General features: G+C 33.7%; 1 protein-coding gene across 2 annotated transcripts in view; it reads right to left on the minus strand.

Moving 5' to 3' along the window:
* The window catches only part of EPHA5 (EPH receptor A5), a 333,428-nt gene that overhangs the window by 159,920 nt on the left and 150,442 nt on the right, over positions 1 to 23,066 (minus strand). For both annotated transcript variants that reach the window (XM_037029906.1, XM_037029905.1), the window contains exons 4-5: positions 4,353 to 4,508; positions 104 to 439 (exon numbers count right to left, since the gene is read on the minus strand). In XM_037029906.1, the coding sequence (XP_036885801.1) occupies positions 104 to 439; positions 4,353 to 4,508 (492 nt within the window). The remainder of the gene's footprint in view (positions 1 to 103; positions 440 to 4,352; positions 4,509 to 23,066) is intronic.

Raw genomic sequence — 23,066 nt, forward strand, 5'->3', positions numbered from 1 at the left:
ATGAGAAGTTCTCTCACAGATCTCAGGCAACATAGCCCTCAGCTGTGGAGATCTTTGGCAGAGCATGGCCTAAGGTACACATTTGGTTGGACATCACACTTACCTGCTTGATTTGTGGTTACATTTACAGACACATACTGCCGGACTCCTGGGCTCAAGTCGGACACTCCATTCACTGCCTCAATCTCAAAGGTATAGTTTGTGTGAGCGAGCAGATCCACCATCATGACAGAGGTATTTTTCAGGCCGATTTGCCGGGGCAGGTACCTGACATGACCTCCACACTCGTCACACACACCTGCATGGGAGTTGCACTTCTTGCATGCAATATAATATGATACATCTTTCCTTCCACCAGTGTCAGCAGGAGGAATCCATTCCAGAAAGACACTAGTTTCATTAACATTTGAGATGGCATTCCGCGGAGCTGAGGGGGGTCCTGGTTTGCAAAGTAAAGTGAGAAAAACATATTTTAAGATGATAAAATCAGGCAACTCCTATACAAATCCCCAGTCTGAGGGGAAAAAAATAAAGATTTGCAATTTATTTCTTAAGTAGGGAGAATCAAAGAGTCATCATTTGTAATACTCTTTGAACAATCTTATAGTTTTGTAGGGACAATAGTGAAATACATACCCTATAGAAATGACTTATCTTGAAATTGTTGTAACACTATTTCAGGTAAAGCCAATATTTTGCTTTGTGTATATGTAAATAATTATGAAGTAGAACTATATATGCAAAAATAATGTTACATAAAATTACGTATTTTAAAAGGACAAGTCCTTTATCAAATTCAAGGAAACATATTCCTTGAGATTAAAGTAATTACTTCTTGATTAATAATTGTCTCTAAAACTTAGGAAGTAAGCATGAAGGATTCCTAAGCAATGAGAACTGGTAAAAAATGGGGGTTTTAGTGTGGTTCTTGATGACAAATTTGCAGTGAGTAAAAATAGCCTTAACTTATCTCAAAATGAATTGCCTATCTACTCATAAATCAACAACATAATCTGAAACCCTCCTCCTATGTCAAGAAAACACTAGAATTCAAGTAAATGGTCAATATTATGATTTCTAAAAAAGTTATTTCTCTAAATTTTGATATTGTTTTAAGATGGTGTTTTTCTGCAAACTATGAATTTTACTTAATTGGGAAACTAAAATTTATTTTTAAAATAATTCAAAATCTCTACATTGAAAAAACTGAAAGTATTCCAGTCCTTAGAGATAAGCAGAACAAATTCATAAATAAATAATAAATAGCATTTAAATAAATAAATAATAAATTAGCACTCTAATGAGAACTGAAGTTGATTACATATAATTACAATAAGCATTCCCCTCTGGTGGGAGATATCGACAATGCAGGAGGCTGTGTATGTGTGTTGTCAAGGACTGTAAGGCGAATCTTTGAATCCTTCTAAGTTTTTCTGTGAAGAACAAATGGTTCTTAAAAGCAATTTTTTAAAAAAGACTGTATAACATCTAAGATTATAGTCAATTTTTAAATGCTTAGACTTAAAATTTCAGTCAGCTGTTAATGTTACGTGATCAAATGCTCTCAAAGAGAAACTAAATGTATATTTGTTTTAGACCTAATTAGCAAAAGTTTCCTCACGGAGAATAAAATAAGTGGTGGTAGTAGTGGACTGGTTCATCGGCAAATATCAAACAAATTTAAGATGGCATAGCTTAGTTATGTTAATATGCACGGTTTGTTCTTAATATAAGGGTTAACATTAATTTCTAGCTAAAATTGATTAAGCCATGACTGCTGAGGACTCTATTTTAAAATGATAGGAAAACTATCTTGTATTTAAAAAATATTTAAATTAAAAGACTCCATAACCACAGAGTTGCCATTTTTGACAAAACAGTCCCCACCTCTGCTGTATTTATGGTTGAATCCTGTGAATTTGTCCATACACACAACTTTACACACTTCAATATGGAACAGTCACTTTTAAGTTGAAATAAGTACTTAAGATGGAAACGTAAGTATTATTTTTATAATGTTTACCTTATTTAATTTCTCCATAAGTGGAGAAAATATAATTTAAGGCCAAAATGTAAGAAACCAATAATATGGTAACACATACCTGAAATATGTCTAGTTCAGAAAGATACCACACTTCTAGGATTTTTTCTGCCAGCTAAAATATACCTGCATGTAACCCCTTTGTTCTATATCTGTAAAAATGTGGCCAACTTTAACTCTCTTCTGACTCTGCTACTCACAGCCCCTCAACATTTGGGCAAGGGCTCATATGAAACTCAAATTTAAAGTGAAAATAAAACTTAAATAAGTAAAACCTTAAAGTAGAAATAAAACGTGGAAACTCATACAGATTTGCGCCTAAAAATAATAATAATGATATGCTGAAATTCCACTGCCCACTTACAGATGTAGTGTATGAACCAAAGTAGAACTGTGAGAAGTACCCCTGACATAAGAAGATTCATTAGATGCTTTATTATTCTTTGATTTTTCATTTCCCTTCAGGTTATTCTGTTTTACAGGATACATATACCAAAAATATTAAAATGTGGAAGAAACATAAATTTAATCCCAAAGCCAAATGTAAAGCAAAATAAAAGATTTTCCTCTCAACATCAATCAAGCCAACTTTTCAAGGTCATCATATGCATTATTTGTGGTGGTATGGATGCAACTAAAAAGATAACCTGCACACTCACAGATAATGTATTAGATCTTCTACACATCATTTCTAAGAAATACATACAAAATGGTGTTCTTTTAAGACAGTGTTAGAAATTCACACAACTGGAGACAAACAAAATAAGAAGCCTCAGGTCCTACAAGAGTGCTAAGGAGCCTTTGCCATCTGACCACAGGCTCTCTTCATTCCCAGATCTACCAAACTTACAGAAAGGAAGGTTCACATTAATGCTAAGAAAGAGAAAGATAATGGCTGGACCACTTAAAAATAAATCAATGAATTTTAAAAGTACTTCAAGACACAATCTTCTCTCCCTAATTTACAATTCTGCTACTGTGTACCCAAAATTTCCCCCATTACATGGGCATTCTTTTGCTCTAAATAATCAAAATAATCTCCACTGCAGCCAAAACACATCATATTCAATCATAGTTTATCTCTCCTCTATTCACATGCATTCTCCCAAAAGTATATATAATAATGGTATTTACCCATTTGAAGAGAAATTGTTTATAATTAGTAATCACTTAACCCATAAAATTATGTCTTATGATGAAATAATGATCTGTACCAATGTAAAGCCAAGCAATATAAAACATTGAAAATTATAAGAATGTTTCACTGACACTATGAAATTCAGACACTGAAATTCAGATAAAATTTCAATGTGTTTATTTAATTTAAGGAATTATATGTCTCTTTATATTTAATACTAATAAATACTAAATTTCAAAAATCTGCCATCACCTTTGAGAGCAAGCACAATGTAATGGAATCTAAAATCATCAAACAAAGCAAGTCATGACAATTGACTGTTACAGGGAAAAGGGATCCACTTTTCTTCTCTTTTAGTTTTTTTTTTTTTGACTTGCTGTAGAGGCCATGGCTGTATAAAAAATATGAAAGTATTGTCATGAAACACACAAATATATAAATTTGTTCCCTTCCCAGAAATATATGGAACACTAGAAAAACAATAGAAGTGAAAACATGAATGGATGTGAATACACTCACTGTAAATGTTGAAATTGGGTGTTTAATATCCAGTACTGTAATTATACAATTATCTGATCATGTAAGTAATAATAGTTAAGGACACTCACTCATAAAAAAAACATGGCAACTGCTTGAAAATCCTAGCTAAAAAATTTGCTTTTATATTTTATACTTGATCAGATTTGCCAACCTCCAGTTTCCTATGTTCTTGTAATGTCTTGTCTTCTATTGTAAATGACCTACACATTGGCTTTTACAGATTAGTGGGGCAAGTCAGAGCAATGGCAAAAATGTCATTGACTGCATATTTATATGATTAGAAAGCTGGCTTGGAAGAAGAAGAAAATTTACCACGAACAGGGAAATGGATTGATTAAAGTTATGTTTGGCTACCATGAACACTAAAAGAACTCAAAATAAAAGTAAAATGTCTATGTGTCTTAGATGTTGAATTTGAAATTAGGGAAAATGGATGCTTCTCACAGTGAGTGATTAAAAAGCCTTCAATTTGTTCAGTGCTTACTCAAGAAGACTGAAATATGGTGAAAAATTTTATTGGAAAGTTAAGCATTATGCCTGTTTTAGGGGGAATGGTAATAGAATGGAACAGGCTCCAAAGGGGTTTTTTCAAAATGGTGAGTTAGCATCACCAATATTCGTGGGTTTTCTTACTTGTGCATGCCATTGTGGGTGGATCAGACTCCCTCCTGAAATAATCCTTTTCACAGACACAAGAGGTTGAAGCTTCCTCATGGGTGTAACTGTGAGGTGGACATTTGCTGCAGCTCTGGCTGTGAGGTGAGGCTTTGAAGAACCCAGGTCTGCACACTGTCAAAAGAAATAAGAGACTAAGCTTTTCCCTGGAACAGATGCGGTGTTTGTTCTGTGAGTAATGTCATTATTTTGACTAGTAAACACAGATTACATATAACACAATCTTTGCATTAGTTTTGATTTTTGTTTCAAAAGCTTCTGAATCACAAACATCAGGCTATTCATTCAGATAAACAAATATGTAAGTTTTTATAATTAAATATATTTGAACTGTTATGTTTATTTAATGGTTTTTATGCCATAGGAGCCTATAATGAATTATATTATAATATGTAGCAAAGACTTATTTTTATTTAAAACTGAAGCAGTGCTTTGAATATAATTTTCATTTTCTGTAATGACACATCTTATGTTGAACAAATGCAAATTTTCTATGTTCATAAAATGGTATGGTACACAGTGAGTGCTCAAATTTTGTCATTTAATCAATTAATTAATTAGAAGGTACTAAAGTCTTTGAAGTTCTGTTAGATTGGGGAAATGCATGAATGAGCTGGTACATTGTTCACGTTATGTTTATTACAGGCAAAGTTAGATTTTAGGCCTTTTTTTTTAACCTATTACTGCACTTGGGATTTTTTTTTAACATACAGCTATTCTTATACTGGTCAAACTTAAATTACTTATAATTTTCTATAAAAGACAGAAAATGTGTCTCACTTCATTTTAAATTCATAATACCCATCACAGTGTGTGATTGCAGTATATATTCATAAATTGTTACATAGTGCTCCAATGAATGAATGGCATGGCATGAAGTTTGTGACTGAACTATTTAGAATCACATAAAGGAAATGTTCTCTGACATTTTTGTTATCATTTCTAGGTTGGTTTTCAGGTAAATAAGTGCTAATGAAGTAAATTTTTTTATTCTGTTCATTCCCTAAGCTTTTTTCTCTTTCTTTTTTCCTCATGGGCTAATGAACTCAGACTTCAGTATTCTAATTGCCCAGTGTGAGCCAATTGAAGGCCAATGGAAACCAAGCTAAAGGTCTGATTACTTTGTAATGCTTAGTTCACACAAAGATAATAACCACTTGTATTTTTCTGTTCTTAAAATTCACTGCATATACATTTAAGAACATTTATTCATGAATAAATAAGTGCTGAAGCTCAAAGGTAAACTTGCATTTCGATAAAAATGTTTGATAGATGCAATGAATTAGAGCTAAATTTCATGTGCTATAAATGATCTGGGATTTTAGTAATCTATGCAAAGGTGTTCTACCATCACTATGAATAATCAGGACCTGACAAAATTGAGAAGGTACTTTTCTCTGTAGATCTAATTATAGTGATAGTAAAGCCTTAATGCTTTCACAAATTCAGAGAGAGTGTGAAGAAAGATAAGAGCTTTTTGATAGTATTAAGAGCATTCTTGACATTAGGTGATTAGGAAAATATTTAAAATATTATTTTTTATAATAGGATTGCTGTACCAGGGAGAACCAGCCTAAGCCAAGTTTATCCAATTTTTTTCTTTTATCCTTTTATTCCCACATTAAACACTATTTGCTTTCAAAGACGTGAAGTGCCAATCCACTCATTCAGCATATTTGAAATTCATTTATCATTCATGAGACAGAAGTCATTTCTTTTCTTTTTAATGAGTGCCTTTTAACTTAAGGACTTTGCATGATATCATGTGTAAAGTTGCTGTTCAACCAGCCCTCCACGGGAACTGTGGAAATAGGAAATAATATAAATCTAAATAAAAAAATGATACATGTATCTTTCTGTTCAATAATCTCACAGAATTCTTTCAGCAGGTGTGTCAAGCCAGAAATTTTGCTTGCTACTGGGTTAGAGATAAACAATATAGAAATGACCCTGCCTTTATAAGTCTAAAAGGTATTTCGTAAATAGTTATAAATATCATTATACTACAAAAGACAGCTATGAGATTGAACATCAGAATCTGCTTTTTTTAATCCTCACCTGAAAACATTTTTTTCATAGCTTTTCAAAAGATAACAAAAGAGAGAGAGAAGAATCATTGATTCATTGTGAGAGAGAAGCATCAATTGGTTGCTTTCTGTACATGCTGGAATGAGGATTGTATGTGCCTGGACTGATTACAAATCAAGGCACATGCCCTGACCAGGAATCGAACCTGTAACCTTTCGGTGTATGGGATGATGCTCCAACCAAGCCACACTGATTAGGGAAACATCTTAGACTGGAATATCAAAGAAGACTTTTCTAAGGAAGCTGAATTTCTACTGAGTTGTAAAAGATTAGTAATATCATCCAATTGAATAGGAGTATTGCAGTGCCTTAGAGGGAAGGATCTTTTCAAAGGACTGAAAGAGGTGGAGATAAATAGGGTGATGGGGGACGCTAAATAATTGATCAGGCAGATAGTAGGACTAAAGTGGCAGAGATAAAGTCAGATAGGAAAGGAGAAACCAAGTCACAAACACCTTATGATTGTTATTATTTGGAACTTTAATTGATGAATAAAGGCAGGTCATTACAAAGATATAAGCAGGGGAATAATAAGATCAAAGTGGTTTTAAAGAAATCATTTACTAACAGCATGGGTAACGGATTGAAGAGGGGCATGGATGGGGGCAGTTGACCCTTTTTTCTATTGCATTAATTCCAAAAGGAACTCTTGCATTGCCAGCATGGTTCCAATGGTCATAAATGAGAGCAGGTGAGATCAGGAGATAAGCATGGAGTAAAATCAACAAGATTTTATGGTCTATTTAATGGGTCAGATGAGTGAGTAAGAGATTTTAAGAATGACTCTGAACTGTTTGCCTTAAACCACACAGGATATACTGCTGCTGTTTCTGAGATAGAAAATACTAGACGTGGAATGTGTTTGTGGGAAGATAATGATTATGTTTAAAGAATTTTTTAAATTTGAGGTTAGCTACAGAAATCCACATAGAGATACAGAGAGAAAAACTGTGGGATTCAATGTTATCCAATAAAAATACCACAAAACCACAATTTTTCATTGCCTTCATATCACAGTCTCAAATTCAAATGGGACATACGAATGTCTGTCCAGAAAGTGTCCAGCCATATACTATGATAAAGAGACACTGATTGAAGAAGATACAAGATTCAAGAAACATTGTACACAGGGCAATGACTCCTCAGTCCCCTCAAAGTAGGCACCTTGGAACCTCACACAGTTCTTCCTATACATTAGCTGCCCTGCTGTATTTTCCTGAATCTCACTGACAGTCTGATATCTCTTCCCTTTCAAAGGTGATTTTAGTTTGGGGAAAATCAGAAATCACAGGGTGATGAATCTGGGCTGTAGTGGGCCTGATTCACCTGGGTGATTTGCTATTTCACCAAAAAACATGATGCATGAGCAGGTGCACAGCTGTGGCCTTTTGTATCATCCTAATAGTTTCCGTGGAGGAATGTTCAAGCTTAACACAAAATGCAGTGCAGATTGGTTGCTTTACTCACTCATTCATTTTGAATGTGATAGCCAAAGAGTACACATGTTCACTCAAAGGTGTCTACCACCTCCACTGACTGGTACAGTGAAGTCATCATTGTTCATGCATATACATTCCAGTTCACTCTCTTTGTCTGCCAGGTTACATCAATGTACAGGTTACAAACCCTCTACATTCTCATTATATTGACAATGGTTGGGCTTTTTCCAGACAGATTTGGTTCAATGCTAATAGTCAAATTAAGCATTGTATTACTTCCTTAGTTAATTTCAGTTCCTAGCATTAACATGATTGCTTCTAACTTCACCTCTTTCTTCTAAATCCTTACAAGATTTGTTCTTTTGTGACACTTAGCTGGTATGCAACGAGGGGCCTAAAAAACTAGAATTATCTTCCAGAGGGCGGGCCCCTTAAGTACAGGCTTCCCCCACTATTGAAAGACTTTTTCAACATGTTTGCCCATGTCGTACAGGTGATTTAGGTGTGTACCTGCCCATATCAGGCTGAGTGTTCGGAAGTTTTTGTCCAAAAAATGGCATGTCCCCCATGTCCCACTCTCTCTATTCACCTGATCTCTCCCTGAGCCATGTTTTTTTTTTCTCCTATTAAAAAACACTCAAAGGGAAACATTTTGCAGAAGTGGAAGAAGTGAAACAGCACAAGTACTAAAAGGCATCAAAATCAACAAGTTCAAAAACTCAAGCAGTGGAGAAAAATTTCTTAATAGGTGTATTGTATCAAATGGAGAGTACTTTGAAGGTTACTGAAATTTAAACATGAAAGGATAAGTATGCAATTTTTAATAAATAAATTCTGTTTGGGGGGAGGTTCCCCCTCTGATTTGCTGTGAAAACAGTAGTCATCCATGAGGAACTTTGTTATTTTTGCACCACAAACTCTCCAAACCTGTACACACTTATACTTACCTTCTTTACCTATCTTCCTGTTAAAATGGAAACGTGTCCTTGCTCCTATGCCCTCCTCCCACACACACACCTAGTCAGTCACTCACATGAGCCCAGAACTTTGGAAGGAAAGCAAAGAAAAGCAAAATAAAGAACAACAACACAACTATCCATCTTACTTGATCCTAATCATCCCTACAGCTTCCACATAGTTTTGTTCCCTTTCAGAACGTGATTTCTTAAGTTAGTTTCCATACATGCATCTCTACCTCCTCATTTTAAATCACACACTGAAGCGCTCCACTCCAATGAAACTGCTCAACCAGAACTGCTTTCCTTAAGATTGCAGTCACCTGTTGCCATACTTCTCAGCAGCACTTGATCTAGCCATCTTCTGGGGAAGCTCCAGTCAGTTTTATTACAAAATGCTAGCACAGCTTACATATCTACGCACAATATGTAAGAGTCTTTTCAAATGAGGTCTCCTGCAACACTCATCATCTCCATCCATGCTAATCTACTTATGATTTCCTGGGCTTGAGGAACATCTCTACCTGCCTCTGAATATTGCAGAAAAAGCATTCCAGGTCAAAAGACAGGAAATGTGAGTCACACACAGACACACACAAGAGACACTTGTTCTCCACCACTATAAGGAACTGGATTTAATATGAATGCATTTGGAAAATAAATTGTAGGCATTATTTATTTATTTATTATTTTCATTGTGCTCTTTCTGTCGAGCACTGTGACAAGAAATGTTCGCACAGTGGCGAGAAAGTAACAATCACACACCACAACCTGAAGTTACAGGATATTTTGGGAAACAAAAATAACTAAAAAGAGCAAAACTGACTTTTTACATTTTGATCATGACAAAATTAACAAATAATTACTTTGGTAAATAGTAAAAGTTATATAAATTCCACATTGATCTATTTCATTCAAAATAAAGAAAGTTTCTGGAGTAAAGTTGTTTCGCATGATACTTGTACATTACCTAAACATTATTTGGAAAATACTATGCAAATTCATTTAAGTGAGAAAGGAGTAGGAGGGAAAAATACATACTACGTTAACACGTTAGATAAGGCTATTTTGGCAAGCCTCTGGAGGGAAGGGAATTATTTTTAGTAACTGCTGTTCTGTCCTGTTTTCTGGTTGATTTTAGTGCTACCTTGTCCATGATGCATGTGCTGACTCCCATGATAAAATAGAATTTTATTTAATTTTAAATTGTATTAATTTTAAATTTAATTTTCTTATACATCCCTAGGAGCTTTGAGCCATGTTTATAGTGTTTGTCTTTGAAGATTGCAAAAATGTTGTCCTATTTTATGTATAGAATTCTTATCTGCTCTCAACTCATAAAAATATTCTTTTCAAAAATATTTTTGCTTGTTCAAGTACAGTTGTCTTTATTTTCATGTCACTACTTTCCCTCCACCCCACTTATCCTCCCCTCCCACCCTCAATCCTTCCTCCCTTTGGCTTTGTCCATCAGTTCTTTACACATGTTCCTTGACCACCATTCCTCTTCTTTCCCCTGTTCTGAAATCTGTTCATTTGATTTTCATGTGGAGCATAGTCCCTCAAAGTGAGTACATGTTTATTAGTATTTATTGTTGAAAACAGTGCATTTCTCAGGGTACTTAGGGCTAAATGAAATGACAGGAACTTAATAAAAGCTGATTAACCTGAATTATTTAAATGTTAAGTCCAGGCAAGTTAAAAAATAATATGGATTATATCTATACTGGCTACATTAGTAGTTTTGCAGAAACTACCAACACTCTAGGTCTCATATTTATTACTTCAAAAACAAGGATGTTAATATTTTATAACTAAACTAGTTATTTTATTTAATAAAATAAATAATAAATAAAATAAATAATAATAAATAAAATGATAAATAAATAAATAAATAAAATAATAAAATAATATAACTAAACTAGTTATTTTATTTAATAACTAATATTTTATAACTAAAATATAGTTATTCAATATAGCCAGAAAAGTATGCCATTGATATGAAAATTAATATAGGCTTCCATTTGTTAAATTATGGGAAGGTGGTATATAATCTGATTAGAAACCTTTTTTTTTGAGTCCTCAAAATTACCAAAAATGGTTCAACTAACAATTTAGGATTCTTTTTTCACATTACAAAAAAAAATCAGTTAAATTTCTTTAGCGTTTCCAACACATTTTGTACTTAAAGGCCCATCACACTTGGAATACTTAAGTAAATTAATTATATAATGCAAAGTCAACAATCCAGAATATGGTCACTAAGAAAATTTAAAAACAAGTTAATGTAGAAACCACTGTTTTGGTAATTTAGACTTATAATCCCCCTTATGCATTTTTAAATGCATAGAGCATTTAAACATATATATATATTTATTTATATTTATTAAATATTTATATTATTAAATATATTTATATATATTTAAATATATATAATTTATATATTTATATATATAAATATATATTATATATATATTTATATATATATATTTAAATGAGGGAAATGAAAATAAAAATGCAAACATTTGGTTTTTATAGTGTTACAGATATAATTGATATTCAAACACATTATTGAATGTATCCAATTATGCTTTATTAAAAGTGACAGAAAATAACTATGAAAAAATTTTACCTTGGTTTTATCATATGTGAACTATCAGAGAATATAATTTAAGTTAAATTTGTTTTTAAATAGATCTTTCACAATTAAGCACCACATATAGCTTAGCCCATTTTAAAAGATGTGTTCATTAAGTAAATCAATGTAACTCAACATGCTGTAAAAAATTACAATTCAAAATATATCCAATAATATTTATATCAAAATTTATCCATAAGAGTAAATTTATCCTTATATTTAAAATATCTGTTCAGTATAAAAATAAGTATTGGATTAGAAAACTGATACAACTAGATTTTCAACTTGTAACTCTAAAATTAAGCAATACCTCTTCAAAGCTAGCAAAGAGAAAAAGAAGAAAGTATTTAAACATATTTAAATGGAAAGCTAATTGAAATATAAGTTTAAATTACTGAAAGACATATGGCTAACTCTAATATTATAAAATAATTACAGAAAAAGAATATATTAAATACATTAAATCTTTCTGTACTGATACATTTTTGTGTCCATCAGTACATGAGTGAATAAAACAACTATGGGACATTTACACAATGAAACACTACTTGGCTGTAAAAATAAAAGAAAATTTTACCCTTTGCAACAGCATGGATGGTCCTGGAGAACATTATTCTAAGTGAAACAAGCCAGCCTGAGAAGGACGAATGTCTTATAATTTCACTCAGATGTGGAATATAATGAAAAAACTGAAGTAACAAGAAAAATAGAGACAGATTCTTTGACAGAGAACAGGGTGACAGCTATCGAGGCAGAGGTTGGGGGGAGGAATCAAGCAAAAATGAAAAAGGACTCATGGACATGGATGAAGTAGCGATTGCTGGAGGAAGGGGATATAAAAGGACTAAATGGTAATGAAAAAAATACAATATTTTTTATAAAAATAATTATAAAACATTGAGAAAATCAACTTTTCAATAACTCTTTTCTGAGAATTTAATTACAAATGTTTTCAACATATTTTCATGGGTTAATTTGCTATACAAAGTTTATAATTCATTTATGCTTTCACAAACAAAATTCATATTTATATTTTTGTAAGTTTAAAGAGAAGCCAGAAATCCATGTTTTGGAGAATAGATTTACTATGGAAACTTCTATAAAAGGAAAAAATCTGTGGGTAATTAACTCACTAAACATCATGACAAATTTTAGTATTTGCTTACTGGTAATAAAACATATGACCTTCTCTTAAATAAAGGATATCAAAACACCTTACTTCAAGTTTTTTTCTTATCTCAGGTAAGGATGATTTTTTTGTAAAGCTGATTACATATGATGGCATTTAGGCCTTTTAACCTTGTTTTATGTTGAATATGATGAAAAATTAACTACTCATGAAATATCAAAAAGTATTCTTGTATAGCCCTCATTATTCAGTTGTTCTGTCTTGTGCTTTTCTAAACAACATTCATAATATGAATGTTTATTGACTAGATAGGTGGAATGAACAGTTTAAATATTAAGCTGCATGATTTATCCGGTAATTTAAAGAAAAGCTTATGGGCCGTGTATTTAATTTCAACTACCCTTTATTTTTATTTTTATTTTTTTTTAGATCAGGCAGTGAAACCCAGTTTGTTTAACTCATTTATGTATGGTCATAAAATAAGTCCAATTTTGGATCATGAAGTGAATATGTTCAGTTAATTTAATAAAATTTCTATGAAGGAACAAAAGCATCTAAGGCAACCTTTGTTATGAAAGTATTTGGAAGATTTGGCCTTGACAATTAAGGTTATAGGAGTGTTTTCTGCAATAAACAGTTCTCCTTGTATCATTGGGCATTAACATCTTAGTTCACTAACTTAGAAAACACTACTATATGTGTAACAAAATTATATTTCCTTTGATAATGATGAAAAACTACACAAAACATGTACTGTTTTGGAATAAAGAATAAATCATTATTTGTAATATATGTAGTATAAATGCATCAGTTATTACATTTCTCCTAGATTCATTATAATTTGAGATTACAGTATTAACAATGCAGTTCTTTAAAAAGCATAGATAGATATAGAAGAATTAACTATATCAGGTATCCAAAAACTCTAATTTACTTTAAAAAATTTTAAATCCCTTATTTGAAGTAAAGCCCACTTGGAATGTTAGATATGTCATATCTGTGGTTATAGATGTACATATAATGAAGGAAGTATAAGAGAAAACATAAGACATACAATTGTTCTAAACCTGTTTTCTCCAAATTGTAGTCTGAAAGTTAAAATGAATTGAGCCATTTTGCAAATGATCAAGCCATATCTATAAAATGTTCTTCTGAATTGAAAGTCTGTAAATTAGCAAAAGCAGCTGGATAATGCATTTCATTTGGCAAAAACAGTCATTTATCTATCCCTAATTTTCAGTGTGTAAGTGTCCTACTGGGTCTCAAATTAGACAATTTCAGATGTCAACATTTAGGGGCATAATTTTTTATCCACAGAATGGGAAATGTGTGAGCAAAATAATTTGGTAAAGACTCTCTTTTGATAATATACCTTATTTCTGACACCACACCTGGGCATACTCTCAAATATATTTCATGGCAGTATATATTTTATTATTTTTATTTTATATGTTTAACTCACATATCTTTTCTTCCTAGTTTAATATGATCAGTACTGTAGACTTACTCAATCATACCTAGTGTTGATTTTTATGTGTTAGCTATCTGGCAATCTCGATTTCAAACCCAGAATAGATTATGGCTTTTTTTTGGAAGCCAGAGTAGAGAGAAAAAAGATGCCAGAAAAACAATAACTCCAAATGGCTGATCTCAAGGGATGATTGGAAAGCAGATTCTTTATTTTGTAATATGGAAACTCAGACTTCAAGGTTATATATAGTCTTTACCCAAATAGGATTATACATTTTTAAAATTTTTTTCTTGATTTGAGAAAGTGTGTGAGGGAGATTTGTTGCTCCTCTGACCCATTGATTCATTGGATGATTTTCGTACGTGCCCTCACTGGAGATCAAACTTACAACCTTGAGATACTGGGATAATTTTTTAACCAACTGAGCTGCCCAGCCAGAGCCTAAAAGAGATTGCATTTTAAAGCATATTCCTTTTTCATTGACCCTCATGATTGCCATTGTGTAACCATCCCTCTGAACATTCTCTTTTTTATAATCATGTGATGTAGAAATAATAAACTTAACTATACCAATAAAACAAACTGGCATATTTTCAGCATGTCCACAAGTGTTAGTCAGTGAGTGAAACTGTATGCAGATTCAGGTCATTTAATTAACATAATAATAGTAAAATCAGCAGTATTGCTACTTCCATTTTATAGATACGAGGCTAAGCAACACGCCTAATTTCTTACAACCAGCCAGCAAGTGGAGAATCTGGGATTTTAGTGCAGTGAATCTGGTAACAGAGCTAAGCTTTCTTACCTTTGCTCCTCTCTCTTCCTGATAGGTCCTGAGGTGCCATCTTCTTTGTTTCTGGAAAACAGCCACTCTGCCTAATTAACTATTCTCAGTTTTAGGAAAACACTTTCTTCTGAGAGACTATAACTTTAATAATATCAAATGACTAACCTAATAGTTACAGGCAATAGAAGCTGTTAAAAGCATGTGCATGTTTTAGAGCCTCAAGGTTTATATTTTTTTCTTCTTTTTTACTTTTATTGTATTTCATTTTAAATCATGAACCTCCAAAATTGGCATTTATCTTTACATCATGAAACCTAGACTATTGATACTGAAGGTAAAGCATTTTATGAGCTAATATTTTTGTCCTGCTGAAAATTCATATGTGTAGCCATAGCCCCCAATGCAATGATATTTGGAGAAGAGGCCTTTGGGAGGTAATTAGGGTTAGATGAATTCATGATAGTGGGGTCTTCATATGGGATTAGTGGTCTTATAAGAAGAGGGAGATTTTCTTTCTCTCTCTCTGTCTCTTTCTGTCTTGTCTCTCTCTCTCCCTTTCCCTCTCTCGCAGATGTACTGAGGAAAAGTCAAAGGCAGATATCTGCAAGCCAGGAAGGGAGCCTTTTCTAGGAACTGAATCAGCTGTCACTTTGATCTTGGACATCCCAGATGCCAGAATTGAAATAAATACCCTTCTGCTGTGTAAGCCCCTCAATCCGTGAGGTTGTTAGGACAGGCCAAGCTGACCAATATCGTTATTTGAAGAAAGATGTGTAAGTGTAGGGCAGGGTGGGAGAATGGTCATTAGTTTGGGATGGCATGGATTAAATCACGTCTTTTCAAGAATTATCTTTATGATAAATGTTTAAACTCTCAATATAGTTACCTCAAGAACATCTCTCAAGAATATATGGGTTAACACACCATCAGTCTTTTCCAAAGTATATTTATGTGATGAATAGTTATGATGATTACTTTTTGCATTTTCAAATATCTATATGGTAATAGTAAAATTACGTTATTGAGACTATGTCAAATACTGAGTTCTGAAAATTTCTACTGATCATACTGTAAAATGCATTATGTGTGTTTATTTCTGTGTATATCTCAATAAGACACTCAGAATGATTAGAATTATTTAATTCCTTTCCAATCAATGTCCCTAATTCTATAGGTATTTTTAATCTTATAAAAAATGAAAAGTTAACCTATTTTCAACTATTATAGGAGAAATTTTTGAATTCTTAGCTGAGCTCTGGCCTGTGTGGCTCAGTGGATTGAGCGCTGCTGGCCTGCGAACTGAAATTCACTGGTTCAGTTCCCAGTCAGGGCCCATACCTTGGCTGCGGCTGGGTCTCCAGTTGCAGGTGTGTGACAGGGAAAGAAACATGAATCATGAATCATGTTTCTTTCCCTGTTTTTCTCCCTCTCTTCCCCTTTCTTTAAAAATAATTAAATAAAAATTGCCCCAGCTGGTGTAGTTCAGTGGATTGAGCGCAGGCCTGCGAACCAGAGTATCGCAGTTCGATCCCCAGTCAGGGCACATGCCTGTGTTTCAGGCCAGTTCCCAACAGGGGACCCACGAGAGGCCCACCATACATTGGTGGGGGACCCACCATACATTGATATTTCTCTCCCTCTCTCCTTCCTTTCCCCTCTAAAAATAAATAAATAAAATCTTTAAAAAATAAAATAAAAATAATTAAATAAAATCTTTAAAAAAACTTAGCTGACATTGTGACTAATTTATATAAGATTTTTAAGGAATTCAATTATATTGATATATAACATCATTCCTTAGAAGTTTAAACTAATTACTTTTCAAATAATGCATGTTGCATTAAAATTTATTTTGTATAAGGTCATTTATTTCCCAAATTCTTGACAAAAAAATCTAATTTTCCCAATTAATTGTCACACATTTTCCATTTCTGTTACTTCTTTTCTAGGCTACCTTTGTTTTTCTGTGCATTTCAGTCTGAAACACGGTTTCGGGTTCTATGTGCATATGTACACTACTTCATTTTACTAAGGGTTATTGAGTTCTATGAGCCAGGCATGTCCTATGCAGAAGTATGTAGAGGGGTAAAAAGACAGAACTTGAAAGAAAAATCAGAAGAGTACTCAATGGTGAGAGGTAGAAAGGGATAAAGGTAGGCTACCTGAGAAAAGTGATGTCTATTTTTAAATATGAATAAAAAGATCTCCTGCCCTCTCTGGTGGGGCTCAGTGGGTTGTGTGCCAGCTAAACCAAAGGGTCACCAGTTCGATTCCCAGTCAGGGCACATCCCTGGGTTGGAGGCCAGGTCCCCAGTACGGGGCTCACAAGAGGCAACCACACACTGATGTTCCTCTCCTTCTCTTTCTCACTTTCTTTCCCTCTCTCTAAAAATGAATAAATAAAATCTATAAAAAATCTCTTACTGAATAAAGTATGGGCAGCTAGGGTATTGAGAAAAAGATGGCTCAGTAAAGTTTTAAAGGAGGTAAAAAAGTTATCTAATAATATATGTGTCTTAGGAAGAGCATCCTTAGTATTTCATGGCACAGAAAGGAGCCAGAGGCCTGGAGCAGAGTGAGTGAAGTAAAGTGTATTAGGAAATGAGGTCAGATGGGCAATTGGCAACAGATCATGCAAGGCTCCGAGGCCTAGTAAAAATGTTCACTTTCTAGTCAGCGAAGTGGCATAATAAGCTTTTAGAGGATCACTGTGGTTTCTGTCTTGAGAACTAACTTTAGTAGATGAAGAGGGAAAGCAAAGAGAACAATTAAAATGCTAACACAATAATCCAACAGAAAGATGGTGTTGGTTTGGTCCAGGATGGTGGTGGTGAAGTGGTGTGAAGCCACTGAATGCTGCATATAGTTAGGTAGAGACAACAGGATTTGTGGACTGACTGAAATTGGAGTATAAGATCAAGCCAGGAGTAAAGAATGATTTTGAGGAAATGAAGGGTGATTTTGTCCTCATCTAATATAAAAAAAAAATTTTCGATAGCACAGGATTTCAGGGGAAGAGCAGTTTTAGATGCACTGTGTATGAAACATTTAAGGGACATCAATTACACTGCTAGATAGGTGATGCTAGGATTTGAGAGAGAAGTCTGGGCTAGAGTTAGAGTGTGCGTTTAAGGACTTGGGTCTAAATAAAGTCTCCATGGGATAGAGTGTGCATGGAGAAGAAAAGATGGGTCTCCACTGTGACCACCCAACACATACAATTTCTGACGTGGTTGGTTGTCTTTGGCTGGGTTCTTAAAATACAAAGACAATATTAAGAGACTCAAAGCATAGCTGTTAACTTTTCTTTTTCTTTTCATTCTTATTGTATTTTTCCATTAGTTTTTACCCCTCTTATACACTCTTCCACCTCCACCAAACCCACCTCCCAACATCACCACACTGTTCATTCACTAATAATTATTTTTCCTCAATGTTTCAATTTACTAAGATATACTTCAATTCCATTTTGTCATTTAAAACTCTCAAGAAGCTCATCAGGTAAATATTATCATCTTCATTTTACACTTAAGTCAGCTATACTCTTAAAACTTACTGACAAGCAGAGGGACTCATACTCAGCTCTGTGCAACCAGATGTCTGTCCCCCAACCTGGTATTTTCCTTTACATCCTTTTTTCCTTGAAAGGATTCAGGCTTTTTCAGCCCCATTTCACAAAATGCAATAGCCAGCTTTCTCTTTCCACTTTTCCTTTTTGTTTCTGAAAAAAGATTCAGACTTGGTTGGACCAACACCACCTGGCTTGGTTCCCTAACATGTTATCTTCAAAGGTAGCCAAAATGAAATCATGTCTTAAATTGTCTAAGCAACACTTCCATTTTTTCTCTTTAAACTGTTAAAACTTTCCATCTCATAATGGCAAATAAAAAAAATATTGGACTTTTTTGTTACCGTTTAACCCCCTTTCATCCCCTACCCACCCGCTGCAATCACCACACTGTTGTCCACGTCCATGAGTCCTTTTTCCTTCTTGCTTGATCTCTCCACTCCCGCACTTCCTTCCCCCAGAGCTGTCATCCCTCTCTCTATCTAGGAGCCTGTGTCCATTTGCTTGTTAGTTCAGTGTGTTCATTCGATTCCACATATAAGTAAAATTGCATGATATTTGTCTTTCTCTGGCATAATGGCATTTTTATAAACAATTATGATGAAAGTCAACAGGGTTGAAATTTTAAAAAAGTTGTTTTTTGGTAAGTAATCACTATGTCATGATGCTTAAAGTATCATGATACTTTAAGTATTTTACTTAAAACTGCACTAAATCTATCATTAACAGTATTTACTATTAAGAATATTTAACATATCAGTAAGCACAGCACTGCCAATGATAACACACAATACAGAAAAAAGTATAAAAATTATATGTCATAAACTATTTAAATGTTAATACACATTTTTAGTGTAATGATATCGTGTTTTATATAGATTTTATAAATCATTTAAACATCATCATGAACATTAAACATAAAATACACCTAACTTTGTCCAGGTCTATCCTCTATGCAAACTTTAAAAATTAATCTACTGGGAAAATCTAGGGAAAAAAGAACCCTGATTTTCTAAAAGCCAGATGTGTGATGGTATCCTAGAACCGAGTCTTCAGTTCTGTGATCAAACGTGCCATGCAGATTTGGCGCCGAGCCTACAGAGAAAGAGATATTCTTAAATTATGATGTGGTTTGGACAATTGGAGTAATTTGTGGTTAGGAAATATGACGTTTGGGAGAATTTATTTTAATGATTTATGTCATATGTGTTTGCTCTCTCCACATTTTAGGACTCTAGTCTAAAGCAGTAAGAAGTTATGCATGCTGTTCTTAAGCAACTAAATATTCTTAATAGATTCTCATTTATGTGATCCCATAGTAGGAATTCTTTATTTGTATAAACTATTCCTCAGATACATTGCATATTTAAAGTTGAAAATGGAAGCATTCTTAATGCTAATAAATCATATTTTGTAGCAAAGTATTTCCCATAAAGACTTCTTCTAAGCACTTCTGAATCATATTTTTGTGTGTTTGGTTTCTCTATGGTCATTGTAACTCTGCCTAGAAACAGGCATCAACTGAATGGGTTGATTTAAATTCATTTAAAATTTTAGTAAGATATTTCAATAATGTATCTTTGCCTAGTCTTCTAAATTATTTTAATTTGTGTTATGATTTTTTCATGATAAATCAAAAGTTCAATGGGAAACTACTTTTTACATTTATCTATATAGTGAAAGTCAATATGTGACATTTGTTGAATACGTACTATATTCTGGTCTGGTCAGAAATGCTTTGCATAAATCATCATACTGTACCTCCCACTTCATCCTTTTCCTCATGAATTATTTTATTTTCATAACTGTAAGCATTCCCTCTTTATTGATTCCATCTCCCTCACTTTCACAGTTCCTGAAAACTTTTCACTGTGGTCCTTGGTGTACTTCCAGTTAGTAGTCCACTCCCCTGGACCCTCAGTCTCCTCCACTTCCCCTCTCTCCTCTTGTTCTAACAAATACATGGTTCTCTGCTGACGGCACTCACTGTCTAGTGTGATGGGACCTCTCTCACATGCTCTCCCACTAAAGGGCTTCCATATGAGGGAGCTGTCCTCTTGCTTTTCACAGAATTTTCTAGACCATTCTCCCTGTGACAGATTTTATTTTCTACTTTGGCTGCTAGAAGAACTCCTACAGTATCTTTTTTGAACCTACATTTTTTGGGGGGTGGGAGGCAAAGATGTTTAAGTTCTCCTCTCTTCGCAAATTTCAATTATGCAATTATTAACTATCATCACCACGAGACTGAAAGCAAGCGATGAAACCTGAAATGTACAGGCTGTTTTTTTTATATCCTAGTCCACAGTATAATTCCTTCCAATGTGTAGATTTACTTTGTGTGTCCAAGTTTCTGCCAAATTAAAAAAAGCTTTATAGAAATGCCAAACCTAAGCTACTCTGGTCCTGATCATTTGAGAGTTACTGTTGCTTAGGTTTGCTCAACAGGGAAGCAAAAGTAAACATTTCCCTTTCTCTTCATTATGTAATGCAGCTACCATTCCCACCCTGACGAATCCATTTTCCATGGCCTGCCATAAATGTGTTATAAAGTACTAGCCTGCAGCAAGTTCAGCAGCAGATGTTCAACCCACTATTTGTGCTTCTCAGATTTAGAGCTGCTAGAGCTTGATTTGTGAAGCTCTGATTCTGAAAATCATTATGTAACTCAACTTTTTTCCTTCTTTTTAAATTTCATAGTCCATCAAAATATTCTTTTTATTTAACAAATAGTTGTAAATCTCAAAACAGATTTTTGAAACTTAAACCAACATAAAAAAGTCTAAGACCTTCCTAGCTGACTTAAAATTGCCTCGACCATTAAAAAATATGAGGCCTGTCCTGGCACTGCCTCTAATGTGTTCCAAATTTTCCAGGGAGGCTGTCGATGGGGGTTCTCTCTTTCCTCCCCCATCTCCTGGGTTCTTCTAAGTAATTGATTACTGTAAATGAACTCTATAAATAGACATCTTCTCCATTATTGCTTGTGACTTACTCAAAGTCAACATTCTTTTATACTTTTCTCATCAGTCCCAACTATTTTTCATACTGGTAAGCAAAAGAATGATCTGTATCTTAAAATATAATTAAAAGAGCACTATTGGGCCTTTCCAAATCATCTCGCCATCAAAATTAGCTATGCGGAGTATCGAGTCCTACAATTCAATTTGTCATAACATGTGGTCTGAGCTCTGTGGTTCTGAAGAACAGGGTAAAGTATCATCTGGCTCATCCAATATTCACATTAAAGAAGACTCCATGTCTCCTATTACACATGAGGATGACATAAGAATCTTAGTTAACATACCAGAACTACCAGAGTCACCGGTTTAGTTCCCAAGGAACTTACAGCTGTTCATGTTTCACCAACATCCCCTACCCATGACACTTTCCATACACAGACCATGGGATCTGTTCTTCATTAACTCTTCCTTTCTGCTTCCTATTCATCCAATTCGCTGAAGTTAAAATGGTTCAATAGAATGTATGCAATCGTCTAAGTAAGGCGGTCTCACATTACACATTTTAAACCACTGGCGGTATAAGTGGAGCTCTGGGAATTGAGGATGTGTCACAGGGGTCTAAAAGGCATAATCAGCAAAAAGAGGGAACAGTGTAAAAGAAAAGCATCATCAGGTGGCTGCTAATTTAGAATCAATTTAGTGGATTTTGTTTTTCATAATCTATTTTCTTTACTCTTAATAGTTAATCACAGAGTACCAGAAGTTAGACCAATGTAATAGATATTATTGTAATGTAAGATAATATATAACATCTAATGGTATGTTATTTAATATAATGTACCATAAATTATATAACATTCAACATATCAAAGCATAATAAAATATATAAACATTATATTACACTATATCATTTTATGTCACATATTTACATTATGTTATATGCTGTATGTGTGCATGCATACAGATAGATATAGATGATATAGAGATAGAGATAGAGATAGAGATAGAGATAGAGATAGAGATATTCAAGACAACTTTGAAAGCATTTTCCTTTGCCCCGTGGTTCATGTAAAATAACTCCTAATGGTAACATTGTCACACTGACAAGGAGCTTGAGCTTTGAAGCAGCAAAGTAAGAAAACAAAGATTAATGGTGCTTTCTCACTTGCTCTGGTACTTATTTATCTTTGTTGTTGTATTGGAGGGGATCTGGTTAATTATCCTATAGTTCTTCGGATGTCAGCCTTGGTAAATAATATATGGCTAGATGTCAGGGTAGCTGGGCTAAAAACACATTCTGAGAGATACTAAGTTTTGCCAAGTGATTAAAAAATGTTATTTTTAAACAAATGTATAAATAGAAAAATAAGTTTAAATTAAGTTTACAAATCTGATGTTGTATAATATTTTCCCTTTTGAAATCACTTAGGTATCAGAAACTAGGAATTATCAATGTGGAATAGAGGCTTTCCAAAGATAATTAAAAGTACTTTTCAAGTGGCTTTGATGAATGCTCAGATTCCTCTTGATTTTTTTTAGTTGTTTCTACCTCCTCCTGAGGGGGGAAAATAACAAAAACAAAAACAAAACAACTACTGACTAAGAGAGCGGAGTACACAGGATGCCTACAGTA

Source organism: Sturnira hondurensis, unplaced genomic scaffold (genome assembly GCF_014824575.4).
Source record: "Sturnira hondurensis isolate 20B ecotype Veracruz unplaced genomic scaffold, ASM1482457v3 Scaffold0020579, whole genome shotgun sequence".
Taxonomy (NCBI): Eukaryota; Metazoa; Chordata; class Mammalia; order Chiroptera; family Phyllostomidae; genus Sturnira; species Sturnira hondurensis.